This window comes from Myodes glareolus, chromosome 7, assembly GCF_982192425.1.
Source record: "Myodes glareolus chromosome 7, mMyoGla1.1, whole genome shotgun sequence".
NCBI classification, from domain to species: Eukaryota; Metazoa; Chordata; class Mammalia; order Rodentia; family Cricetidae; genus Myodes; species Myodes glareolus.
In genome coordinates, this window is record NC_142032.1 from 21,834,809 (window position 1) to 21,848,538 (window position 13,730).

At 43.4% G+C, this 13,730-nt stretch overlaps 1 protein-coding gene across 50 annotated transcripts in view; it reads left to right on the top strand.

The window, feature by feature from the left end:
* Positions 1-13,730, top strand: part of Sorbs1 (sorbin and SH3 domain containing 1) — a 223,454-nt gene that overhangs the window by 154,137 nt on the left and 55,587 nt on the right. For all 50 annotated transcript variants that reach the window (XM_085693903.2, XM_085693874.2, XM_085693866.2 and 47 more), the window contains 3 exons: positions 6,050-6,097; positions 6,205-6,334; positions 8,623-8,737. In XM_085693903.2, the coding sequence (XP_085550029.2) occupies positions 6,050-6,097; positions 6,205-6,334; positions 8,623-8,737 (293 nt within the window). The remainder of the gene's footprint in view (positions 1-6,049; positions 6,098-6,204; positions 6,335-8,622; positions 8,738-13,730) is intronic.

Here is a 13,730-nt window from a genome sequence, read left to right on the forward strand (position 1 = left end):
CTCTTGGGATCTGTGTGGGAACATGCAGTTAGGAAAGCTCCCCAAGCAATGAGACCTGTTGCATGGGGAGAGGGCCTGCTTGTTTTTCCCAGCTGTCCGGCTAGCTTACACCCTAAATAATCATATAGAAACTGTATTCATTTAAACACTGCCTGGCCCATTAGCTCTAACTTCTTATTGACTAATTCTTACATCTTTATTTAACCCATTTCTATTAATCTGTGTATCGCCACGTGACTGTGGTTTACCGGTAATATTCTAACCAGCATCTGTCTCAGGCAGGAGATCCATGGCATCTCTCACTCTGCCCTTCTTTCTCCCAGAATTCAGTTCTCTCTCCTCCACCTACCTAAGTTCCACCCTGTCACCTAGGCCAAGGCAGTTTCTTTATTCATTATCCAATGAAAGCAACACACAATAGAAGGAACTCCTACACCAGAGACCATGCACGACAGGCCCACTGAAACATCAAGATTTCTTCCTCAAAACTCCCCCCACTCCCTGCACCAAGGAACCAACGTGCTAATTTGAAAGTTTGAAAGTTTGAGGGCGCTGGAGAGATGGCTCAAAGGTTAAGAGCACTGACTGCTCTTCCAGAGGTCCTGAATTCAATTTCCAGCAACCACAAGGTGGCTCACAACCATCTGTAATGAGATTTGGTGCCCTCTTCTGACGTACAGACATACATGCAGGTAGAACACTGTATACATAATAAATAAATAAATAAATAAATCTTTTTTTTTATTTTAAGAAAGTTTGAATATAGGACTGGAGTGAGGAGTGGAGATTCAGAACTCTGGCCCTGTAAGGACAGATGACTTGGCACATTCAATGTCAAGAAAACAAGATATTTTTACACTGTGTCCCAGAATCTACAGCAAAGCCAAGTAGCTGATAGGCTACCTGGTGACCCACGACCTATGAGGACCTATTGAACCACACTGGGATGAGGTCAGAGAGCAGCTTTTCTTCTGGTCCGTGACTCCCCCTAGCACCATTTCCCGTTGGAGGTTGGGACTGCCATCTCTGTTGCTGTGACTCATGGTGTCACTTATAAGCATCTCTGGGTTGTGGTGTCACAGGGGTCCGTCTATGTTCTCCCTCCTTCCTGCTCCAGCTTTCCCTCAGGCAAAGCTTGCAGGAGGCAGTTTTCTCAGGCACAGAGAGAGTTGAGTAAAAATAACTCTCCTAGCTGTGTAGGATTTCTATGAATAGCCTCATTTTTCTTGAGTTTGAGTGAAGTTGTTCTGTTGTGAAGATGTTTGGTTGACTTGTGTCTCCTGCCCCAAACTTTGCTAGTCCTGCCCAGGGGAGGGGCCAAGCGGCTTGTGCAGTCACCTTTGTTCTCCTTCTGCGAGCTGCCCAGAAGGTCCCCGCCCAGCATGTGCAAAAGTCTTTGGTCTGCAGCATAGTTAAGAACTGAAGCAGACATCCCCTTCCCACCTCGGGACCCAGAGGGACGGATGAAGATGGGAATGGTGAGCCTTCTCTAGCCCGTGGGTCCCTCCAGACTCTGGGTCCCCTTAGCCCATGGATCCTTCTAGGCTGTCTCCCTTAGTTTGTTTCTTTCCCATATTCAAATAACTTTTCAGAATTCTCTTTCTTAGGAGTGTGTCTTTTGCAGCTTCTCTCCACTCTCTTGTGGCCTTTGTTTTTCATCCCTTAATATATGACAGTCTTTAACCAGAACATACATATTCTGTGACTTAATATATGACAGTCTTTAACCAGAACATACGTATTCTGTGACTTTCCACACAAGCCGCCTGTACCTGCCTTCTTTGTCCCCCTTTGCTTGCCTTTTCTTTGCCTCCTCAGACTCTGTCTCCTTTTCCTTGGCTGTTTTTTGTGGGGTGTTTTCTGTTTCCACCTTGTGTCCTTGTTCTTGCTAAGCACAGGGGAGTAAAGCCTCAGAAGGAATTATGTTGAATGGCAGAATAAGATCGTGTTAAAGTGAGCCATTAATATCACAAAAATAATTTTAGGTTTAAAGACCTATGAAGCACTAACTGGAGATTGAATGGCACCGTTTGTGGCTCTGTGAATGCTGCTTTTGACTAAGCATCCCATGTTGTCACTTAGGTAGAGCTTTAAATGGTTTGGTCCAGCAATCTCTCCAGCTGACTTTCAGGATTATATAAATTCTAAACAGCAACTGCAAAATCAACCCTGAAGGAAAACTTTTAGAAATTCATGTAACGTTGTTCTTGTGTTTGAAAAGGCAATTATGCGGCTCCTGGCAGCTCTGGGACTAACTATTGTGCCACTAAGGCCAGACTGCCAAAGGCCAGGGAGAGCTGTTGTGTGTCAACACCAGAGCCCATCAGGGGCCTTCAAGGCAACAGAGTTCACCCTGTGTGTGCTGCGTAATGTTCAAGCTTCCTGGAATGGTTGACTTGGGAAGTTCTGAGTGTTGGTGCCAAGGTTTGATGTCAGTTGCCTGGTGTTTGTTCCAACGGGCAAAGATAGCATATAGTTCCATCACAAGCAGGAATCACAAGATCCCAGCTCAGCTGAATCCCCTGGCATTATTGTCAAGAACCCTTGGAGTATGTGACAGCATACTCCGTGTCGCCAGTTCATAAAAGACTTGAGAAAGGTTTTTCTTTGTGTATTTACGGTTAAACAGTGCACATGTATATTACTCTGTTTGACTAGTTCTAGCAGGATGGGTTGAAGGATGACCTTACACTCAGCTTTCCAGTCCTTGGTTATTCTAACTGTGTACCCAGCTTCCTCATTGTGGACAAGTTTCAGACGACAGCCTGTGCAGGATATAGCAATGTTATATTATCCCCGGAGGCTAATTGAAGGCAAAGTGAGTGTGGCAGAGTCATTGTGAAGGCTTGCCTAAGCATCTCCTGGGTGGGTGTTGGGAAAAATAGAGCAAAGGCTTCAAGGCTGGAGATGTCTTGGCATGTGGTGCCCTTCAGTTTTAGGATGACACCTTTCATTGTTTCCTCCATGGTTAAAAAAAAAAAAATGGAGTTTTCAGTCTCCTTGCCCAGGATTGGAGCTATGAAGGTGTGAAAGGTCATGAGTAACAGCTACTCCATCCCAGGACTGAAGTGACCTCAGCAAGATCCTGACTCTCCTTCTTGTCTCTTTCTTACTGAGTTACCAAGGGCAACTTTTCTTGCCTTCTTGGACCCTGGTCTCCTTGTTTATAAAATGAGTGGCATAACTAGTTTTTGCTATTATTAATGGTCGATTTTATTGCTATTTTACTTCATAAAATGAAGTAAAATTTACTTTTATTAGATTTATGAAAGAGATAACAAAAATAATTGTGGACCTTGTCATCATTGTTGAAGTTCTCAGATTAACCCGTTTGACATCGGGGTGTCTTCGTACAGTCCCTAAACCTATGTCCATGCTGGAGTCCTGTGGTTGCATGAGAATGAAAAGCTCACTCACAGCGACACCCTGGCCATGTGTAGCTTAGGGCAGATGAGACTCCGTTTTCCATCTGTACCCAGTAATAACATTAAGATTATCAGTCACAGCCTCTTGTGATGACACACCTTTAGTCTCAGCACTTGAGAAGCAGAAGTAGATCTCTGGTCTCTGTGAGTTCAAGGCCAATCTGGTCTACATAGTTCCAGTGAGATTCTAACTCAGAGGGAGAAGAAGCGAGGATGGGAGGGAGAGAACAAGAGGAGGGGGGGAGAGAGAGGGAGAGAGTGAATCAGCCACTCAGTCTGCCCTTGCCCTGTCCCATCCCCTTCTTGCTTTCCTCTGCTTTTCAACCTAAGTCAGGCTCCTTGGACTGTTTTTTTCCCCATCACATAAGAACTATTTCTCACTGCCTTCTAAAGTTTGACATTAGAAATGTCTAGACAAAACAGTGTTGAAAATCTTAACTTCACGTTAAAACATATTTAATGCCGTCCCTGCGCTCATACTTTGATCGGGCTTTAGTAGCTGTGTGATAGTTGGAGCGGACCTTCCCACCGCCTGCTGCAAGGCTGCCATCTTCCATGGTTCAAAGAGATTTAGAGTCTTCAGCTAAAATATTAGGCTTGGTTTAAAGCAGTGTTTTGTTTTCGAAGTTAACTTGGGTTGGGGCAGGCCAAGTGCCCTTAGCTAAAGCTGAGTTTTGGTGTGCTTTGATACCGTAGTGCTTTATAAGTACATCAAATTCCAAAAAAAAAAAAAAAAAACAGAAAAAAACCTCTAAAAACAAACAAATGAAAAGCTAGTAACACAGAATTCTTCAGAACCCTTTTTCCAAAAATACATTTCTGATTCCATTTCATCCTTCCACTACCGTATTTTTGGAAGTTAACATAAATAAACTTAACAAGATTCAGTTTATAATAATGAAAGGATAGTGGGTTGTCGTGATGCATGCCTGTAATCCTAGCAGGCAGAAGACTGAGGCAGGAAGACTGTACATTAGAGGTCAGCCTGAGCGTCATAGTAAGGCCCTTCCCATCCTATCCTAAAGAAGAAAGGCTTGGCTGTGTTGGTAAAGAATCATAGTCCCTGCCAAACCTTGGTGTTGACCAGTTCTTTTAAAGGCAAGGGAGCTGGAAGGAGGACAAGGTACCCTGGTGCAGGATTCCTATCTGTTGTTTTGGCTGAGGGACACCTGGGACAAACAATAGTGGGGAGAAGGGAAGGGCCAGAAGGTAGAAGCTGTTTTTGAATGTTGCTGTACTCAACGTGATAGTATTGTTTGCTTTGTTTACATTCCATAGAACATTCTGACCTTTTTTGCTCTGATACTTAATTTGCCTAGAAACAGGGGCTTGATTAATACTGTCATTAATACAGCATTTCAAATCCCTTGATTTGACTTTGCTGCTTAGGTCATGTGCTTTGTTGGGAGAGTGTTATGGATCTTAGTGAATGAAACTGGGTCTTTATTCTAGATGCAAGTACCATGAATTCAGATGAGCAAGATACTGGACTCTCCGGCACTCTGGAGAAGAAATGTTTAGGAAGGATTATCATGGATGCCATAGCTTGTACTTGGGGCAGATTTGTTCCTGTAAATGGGCCTGTGGTCTGATTTCTACTTTAATGCACCCCTTTCCTTGAGGGGTTCAGATCTTTTCTTGGTCCTCTTAAAACCCAGTGTTCAGTTTATCTAGGGGTGTGTATACACACACCTATAGAACCCATCACACACCACAGAAATTCATGTGAATTTGACTTGTTGCAGACTCAGTTTATATGCTCACCCCAAGCAGTACTTTCACAGAGCATCACCCTGAGTGGTACCTTCACAGAGCATCACCCTGAGTGGTACCTTCACAGAGCATCACCCTGAGTGGTACCTTCACAGAGCATCACCTGAGTGATACCTTCACAGAGCATCACCTGAGTGGTACCTTCACAGAGCATCACCCTGAGTGGTACCTTCACAGAGCATCACCTGAGTGGTACCTTCACAGAGCATCACCTGAGTGGTACCTTCACAGAGCATCACCTGAGTGATACCTTCACAGAGCGTCATCCCAGGCAGTACCTTCACAGAGCAACCTTACATCAGTGTGGTAGTGTTAGATCCTGAAAAGTCTACTCACTAAGCAAAGCTGAGGTGCAATCAAAACAAATTATGATCCGGGTTTCCTTGAACTCTTTTCTTAGCTGTAGGACCTCTTTGCCAGTTGTGTTGTCTGAAGAGCATACAAAACAGGTCAAATCTACAATAGAAAGCTAGTAACCACACTCTTTGAACCTCTTTTTTTTATCCAGTAGTAGCCATGAGCCTTGGAAAGAGGCCATGGCATCCAACAGGCAAGACCCGAGACTGAGCATTGAGTGACTGGATCCTTCTGAGCCCCCACTTCTCACTCTGATAGATGCAGAGCCCTGCATTCCAGCTTTGGTGGGGGTCCTTCTCCTTGTGTGAAGAACTCTTGCAAGCCACACTGCTCTGCAGTGTAGTCTGTGTGATGTAGCCCCAGGCTTGAGTCCCTTCCCCTCTGGGTCCCTGGTGTGGCTGGATATCTGCAGGACTGTGGAAGGGGGCGTGGTGTGCACCCTGGATCTCTCACTTGAGTCTGTCCCCCCTGACTTTTTCTTTTTTGTTCACTAGATGATGATTCTGATCTGCACTCTCCTCGATATTCCTTTTCTGAAGACAGTAAGTGAAGCATCTCTTGTGGGGAGGAAAGGAGGATGGTGGAAGAGACATCTTCAGGTTTAGTTTTCATTTGAGTCTAAAGTATTTTGTGTGTACTTTCTCTCCAGCAAAGTCTCCCCTTTCTGTGCCTCGCTCAAAAAGTGAGATGAACTACATTGACGGGGAGAAAGTCGTGAAGAGGTCGGCCACACTACCCCTCCCAACCCGCTCGTCTTCACTGAAGTCCAGCCCGGAGAGGTAAGTGGTCCCTTGGATGCTCATCCATGCCTCCCCAGTATCTGCATCCCAGGAGCTTTTGTTCGGAACAAGAAACCGAATCCCTGCGCTGTCACCTGTCAGTCCATACCCTGATCCGTGAAATAGGAATCAAAATAGCGTGACTTCTCCGTGAGAGTGTTGCAAGGATAAAACAAGCAATTGCACTTGGCCTTGCAATTAAGGCCTGGCTCATAGTGTGAGCATAATTGCTATTGACTATAATTATTATAGGCTTTTATCTAGTCAAGAAGAAACGTTTGCAGTCTTAGGCATTGAACCCAGCGCCTTCCTGAATGCTAGGCAAGTCCTCTGCCACAGAGCTGGGCAGCCCTCCTTTTTCACTGTTTATTTCGAGACAGCATCTCAGTAAGTTGTTCATGCTGTCCTTGAGCGTGCCCTGTAGCCCAAGCAGGGCTTGAACTGCCAACCCTCCTACCTTAGTCTATAAGTAGTTGGGATTACAGGTGTCACCACCAGGCTCTATTTACTATAAAAAAATCTTAAATTGGAACTATCATTTACATATTCACAATAAAGACTGTAATACTAAACACAGCTATAGTCTGTAATGTCTACTCACTAATATAACATGTATTATCGAGACAGATGTCCTATGGAGTAATCATCTCTTGTCAACTGGATAAGCGTCCCATGTGTCCTCTGACCTTAGTTTTTGCCAACTTCCACAAACTAAAAGTTCTGTGCAGATAAAACTTACATTTCTCCTTAAAGTCACATCTAGTTTCATGCCTCCCTAGCTCTACAGGCAAGTGAATGGCTGTTTTAAAAGCCCACCTGTGCCTGACACATCTACCTGATGAATCTGATAATGAATATAAAAGAAAGACTGGATATACTCAGAAATTCTTTCTAGGTATATTTATTAAGCACCTACTGGGTACGTTCTGTGCATATTGAATTAGACTTTGCAGAAGAATACACAAATCATTGTCCAGTCATTCGTGAAAAGCAAAATATAACCATTGTGCCAAGTGCAATAATGTTCCTGCATGAAAAGTTGGTAGATGATTTCCAAAGACTCATGTAGACTTTGCAACCCATCTCTGCATGTCAGACTGAAAACTGGAACCAGGGCTGACAAGAGGCTCAGCCGGTAAAGGTGCCTGGCACCAACGCTTGACCTGAGTTTGATCTCTGGTAACCACGTAATGATGGGAGGAAAGAGAACTGACTCCACAGAGCTGTCCTTCGACTTACACGTGTGCACCGTGGCATGGCGCATGAATGCATGCACACCACACCTACAGAGTCTTAGTTAGGGCTGCTGTTGCTTGGATGAAACACCATGACCAAAACGCTTGGGGGAGGAAAGGGTTTATTTCACTAGCAGTTCATCATCAAAAGCGGGACAGGAACTCACGCAAGGTAGGAGCCTGGAGGCAGGAGCTGATGCAGATGCCATGGAGAATGCTGCTTATTGGCTTGCTTCTCATGGCTTGCTCAGCCTACTTTCTTATAGAACCCAGAACCACCAGCCCAGGGATGGCACCACCACAAAGGGCTGGCCCTCCTCCATCAATTGTTAATTAAGAAAATGCCCTACAGCTGGATCTTAAGGAGGCATTTTCTAAACCGAGGTTCCCTCCCAACTCTGGCTTGTGTCTAGTTGACATAAAATTAGCCAACACCTAGACAGATTAAAACTAATAAAAAGAACCCCCAAACTTTGACGCACGCTGAAGTTAGTGTGTAGTAGGTTGAGACGCAGGATCGGTAAGAACTAGCACACGACTGGTGTTTGCCTCGGGCGGCTGTAGACCTGGCACACAGTGGTCTTCCTTCCAGTTGGATAAACTAAAGCTTCAGGAGTTTGTAAAGTCTGTGATTATCTGGGTGACAAGGGTTTGAGCCACAGTCTAGCAGCTTGAGGACCTCCATTTATGCTTTGCATAAATTGTGTGGGAGTTCGAGTGTTTGGGGAATGTTAAAGTCGTCAGAGCAGAGCAAGGAGAAAGAGTTTTTCCAGGACAAGCCTTGCTTCGTTTTCCTCTCTTCTTTCTCTCCCTTCCTCTCTCCACCTACTAGTGCCAGGTTTTAGGTACAGGGTATCTTCATGTCCCTTGTAAAGCCAAGATGGAGATTGAATTGGGTTGTTTGGAGAAGCAAACAGTACACCTAAATTGCTAGCCCTTGATTCCAGTTTTATGCCTTGGATATAAAGATTCTTTAAGACTATGATCAACCAGGCTCAGACTGTGTGGGAAGCTGGTGCCGCTTTCATGCAAATAGGATTTTTCTTTCTACAGAAACGACTGGGAGCCCCCAGATAAGAAAGTGGACACAAGAAAATACCGAGCAGAGCCCAAAAGCATTTACGAGTATCAGCCGGGCAAGTCTTCTGTTCTGACCAATGAGAAGATGGTAATGTGCATATGAAAGCCCTTTTGTTTCCCTCTGCCCATGTGGTCTAGATTGAAAGCATTGTGTAGTTGGAGCATATTCTTCCCCACTTGAGATAGGCTTGTTTTGTTTAGAACAATGAAGAAAATTGAAGTATTCTCACCCTCTGCATTTTTCAGGTCTTGATGAAAATGAGTCCCAAGTCTGCTTTTGAGCAACTGGTTTTTTGTTTTATTTTATTTTGTTCTGTTTTGTTTTTGTGGCTCTGTTGTTCCAATTATGCATGGTTTATGGTTTTAACTCATTTTAATTTTCTACTAACAAAGATTGATCTTCTGGTTTTTTTTTGTTTTGTTTTGTTTTGTTTTTTAGCAAAAAAAAAAGTATCACTTTTTCAGGCTTATTGATTAAAGATTTTTCTTTCTCGCAGGCACCTTTGGATAGAATTTACAGAAATGACCAGACTAGCACTAAAATCATTCCCAAGATAAATAAGCAATAGAATGTTGTAGCTTGAGGCAAAGCCCTGGGCTGCTAGAATTTACGTTTTAGGTCTTCTGTCTTTGATTGGCACATGGCTGAAAATTCACTTATGAAATTAGTTTGCCTTATTGTCCCTTAAACAAATTTACATCTCTAGAAAATTGAGTGGGAAAATGGTGTGGAAATTTCAGGTCAACATGGAAATGTAGTCACTTCTGTGAAATAGGAAGGCTTTACAGATTGATTAGTTCCATATCTGCCAATCATGCTTCCTTTCATTCACCCTTCATTAGAAAAAGCTGGTTTAAATTTCGGTAAATGGTTAAAGAGATTCTCCAGAGCTGCGTCAGCGTTGTGGCCCTCTGGCTGGACAGCAGGATGGAGAGGTTACACTGAATATTGATTTCATTAAGAGCTGTTAGCCCCACTGTTCTACATGTTTTTAAATTGATTTGACTTTTATTGAAATGAAAATGTGACGCCTTTATATGTGCTGGAGTAATTTTAATTAGGAAAAAGGTCATCAGTTCACAGAAATGCTTCTAGAGTTGTCATTCTTCAGTATTTGCTGGGCACCATGGGTATTTTAAGCAGAAAGTTAAGAGACAAGCCAAATGAATTCCTTCTGGGTCCTTGCTTCATTGGGGGTTCTCACCTGCAGGAAATAAATGCACATGGCAACCTTCAACCCAAGGGTTGCTTGGGAAAAAGTCATACTCTTTAGTAATAAACCTGCTGGCTTCCGTTGTGCATTAATACAGAAGTCAAGTGACTTCAGGGATTCTGGAGGCCTTTGGGTGCTTTTATTTGGGCAGTGGCCATTTATAGATTGTCCTTGCTTTTATTGAAGGTACACCCCTTTTCTTAATTTTGTCTTTGTTTCCATTTCCATCCCTTGGACTTAGTAATTTTACCTCTATTCAGAACTAGGAAAACACATTATTTTGTTTTTCTCTTTGGTACCACAGTGCTTGGGCTCATTGGCATTATTTTTACAGATGCTGGGAAGTGCCCCACAGTGCTCCCATGGAGGACCCATGGGGGTGATGGAGACTGTCCACCAGGACAGCAGAACACCATCTGGTGTTCCAGTGCAGGCGTCCCTCTGTGATGTTCCAGGCCTGAGGCCCACATGGCAGTATGTGGGCACCTGCCCAACAGTTCGGTTCAGTGCCCTTTACCCCAGTTAGCTCTGTCCTTCCAAAGAGAAGTTGTTTTTAGAGAGGAATTTCAGTTGAATCTTAATTTTTTGACAGTGGTTAAATTGGTCCATTGTGCTTGATCTTTTTAATCCTGCTATTTTTATCACGTGAACAGAAAAACTGTTATGTGAATTTCTATGTGACTTTTAGTATGAATACTGGCTGACTAGGATTTGAGCGGCACCCTCGTTCATATACTTTTTGAAGAGAACTAAAGAATCATTTTATTAACCATTAAATGTGTAAGCTGGTGACAGATGCAGAATCTAAGTTAGATTTTATTTTAGTTTGCTTTGTCTCTTCATGAAGACAGAAAGAAAAACCACTTTTTCTTCCATTTGAGTTGCTCATAGCTACTTAATTTTGCCAGTTCATGGAAGAGGCCCAGGCACAGCCAACTGTCACCATCAGGAAGAATTTTAATGGGCTGTGGGAGCACCCCTTGCCTTGGAGCATGCTCACACTACCCCAGACCCATGAAACACTTTTACCTTCTGAGTCCCTGGGTAACTTTCAGCCTTGATGACCTGTTCACCTGTTTGAAATACTTTTTGCCTCACTACCAAAGTATAAGTCAACTTTTTCTCCATGGCCTTGGGCTTAGAGCTATATTGGTTTGTCCCTGCTTCGGCAAGAATGTCTAGACTTTACTCCTTTATACTTTTTTCCCTGAGATCTCTTAAAGGACATGAGCTTCATTTAACCAAATATAGAAAGAAAGAACTTTTTCGTGCCTAGCTTTGGCATAGATTTTGGAGTTCCTGTTTTGTAGGTGTGTGGCAGCAAGGACAGTGGGATGGTAACGGTAGGCACAGAATGAACATGGAAGTGTGAACAAGGGGGTTTGCCCAGTCCTGCTCCTTCTGACGCAACTGTCACTTGAGCTCCTTCCCTGGCATTTCAGGCTAGCTACTAGCCCTGCTTGAGTTTTGTGCCATGTGCACCCTCATGAAGGGGATGAGTGTAGTTTGCAGTGCTGGCTGGATCAGCCCTCGAAGATCTGAGCTCTGGGTTCCAGTCCTGACTTGGCTGTATGCCTTCAGGCAAGACAATTAACCTTCTTGAATCTCAAGGTTTTCATTTGTGAATAGAAATATGATCTGGCCCTTCAACCTGACGGTGTGCCAGGTGATGTGGCCAGCATGGGTGGTAGGGGTCTAAGAGCCCCCAAAACCGTAAAGCATGATGGAAGTGAGCACCCCGTGTTCATATGATTTACTAATTGAAATCTGAAGCTGGCCTTTGGCTCCTATCCAAGCAACAACATTGTCTTTGAGGAAAGGACATTTTTCTGGCAAGCTACTTGCTCTTTCCATGGATTTTGTCAAGCTGGAAAAAGAGCAGATCACAGCAGGGAAGACCAGAGTCCGGCGTGGAAGTGCTGTGGGTATGGGAGTAGCTCCTCTGCTTCCAGAAGGATGTTCCCTGTTAGCCTACTCCTTGATTGGATGTACTGCTCATTTATCATTTATACCCGGCAAACGAATGCCACATGAGTGCTGTTGACAGTCCTTGTTTACCTTTATATCTGGGCAGCTTGAAGAACTGAGGCTTTGGACCCAAGTTATTTAACATAGCCTGTTCTTACTCAGCATTAACCTTGGCGGTCAACTATTCTGCAGGCAGCATTCAAGAATAAAATTAGTTAATTCTTTCAGGGCTGTAAATATCATAACTACTGTTAGGCAGTTTCCCAAAAGGGTTGGTATGTTAGTACATTTTATAAAACAAAAACAAAAACAAAAAAACCCTCCTAACCTATTCCCAGGGAATGGTTTATAAATAATCTTTGTAAAAATAACAAATATGAAGTAGGTTTCATGAAAATCCATCATTCTAGGTTGTAGAATGTCCCCATGTTTAAGCCATCGTTCTCTAGTGGTTTGATCTCTGTGGGCACTGTGCTTCATTTCACCAAATAAAGGCAGACTGTGCCGGGGAGATGGCTCAGTTGGTAAAGTGCTGGAGACCCGAGTTCAGTTACCAGAAAAAGAGTTAAAAAGCCAGGCTTGGTTGCTTGTGCTTACAGTGCTAGCACTGGAGAGGCGGAGCCCCGGAGGATCTCTCAGGACTTAGTGGCCACTCAGCCTCGCCTGACTGGCAAGCCCTAAGCCAATGAGTCCCAGGTTCAGAAGACAAAGTAACCGGCCCCTAAGGAACAGCACCTAAAGTTATCCTCTGATATCTACATACATGTACAGAGCTATGTAAACACACCGGTACATACGTGTGGCCACACACACCAGGAACTATTAATGTCTGGATGGGCAGACCTTCTCCTTCAAGGTGGAAACTGTAGAGGAAACTGATCTAGATGCAAGAGGGTGGAGTTCAGCATAGACTCCCCTCTAGTTTCAAGTTACATTTCAGTTAAAGACAGTCTCTGAGAGGTGCCCATGTCTTCCACCTGTAACAGCAAGAATAAACGAATGGTGTAGATGTTTCCCGGGCTTTTGGAAGAAGCACTGAAGACCTGTAGGTGGCCTTCGGCATTGTGGCCAGGAGACAGCCCAGTTTCTTGTGTGACATCTTCAACCTCTTAAGAAACCGTGTACATTTTTGTATTTCAGATTGTTATAGAAAAAGCACATCTCAGTCTTTTGTCATTTCCCAAGTTATTAAGAACTTAAGCAAATGTTCACCATCAAACACGTCTGCCTCATATGAGTAAACTGCTTTTATTGGAAAACTTGATGTGATTTCTAATCATCCATCGTTAGTGTTTTCAATAAGCAATTGACATTCCCTAGATGAAGTGCCAGAACTTTAATACATATCTGATGAAATATTAAATCATAGAATCAAATTATCAATCTATGTGATACTTCCTGGTGTCATATGAAGCGAGGAATCTGACTTTGGAGCGCATAGAACCCAGAAGTTTCTCCCCCGTTCTGTTCTCTGTCTTGTGCAGCTTTCCTGTCACTTAATTTTTTTCTCAGTCCTTTAACATTTATTTGTTAGAACACAGAGTGTATTCTGTCTGTACTCATTCCCCACGAATGCTTGTTTAAAATGCTTTTCACTTGTGTCCTCTATTTTGACTTACATCATTTTTCACTTTGCCGTGTATGACACATGGTATCTCACCTATTCATGTGCCATTAAAGATGCAGTATTAACCAATTGGCTTTTCTAAAATGTCATTATTTGCATTTATTTTTGAAACCCTCAAAGCAGCCTTGCAAATAAGTACTAAAACTGTCCTATCCCATAAAAACCGTTTGTTTTACTCTGACGTAGATGCTGAATGTTTGGTGTGTGCTCACCAGTTTATATGCTCACAGCTAATGTATCTTTACAAGAGGAAATAAGGGCCATCTTTTCTG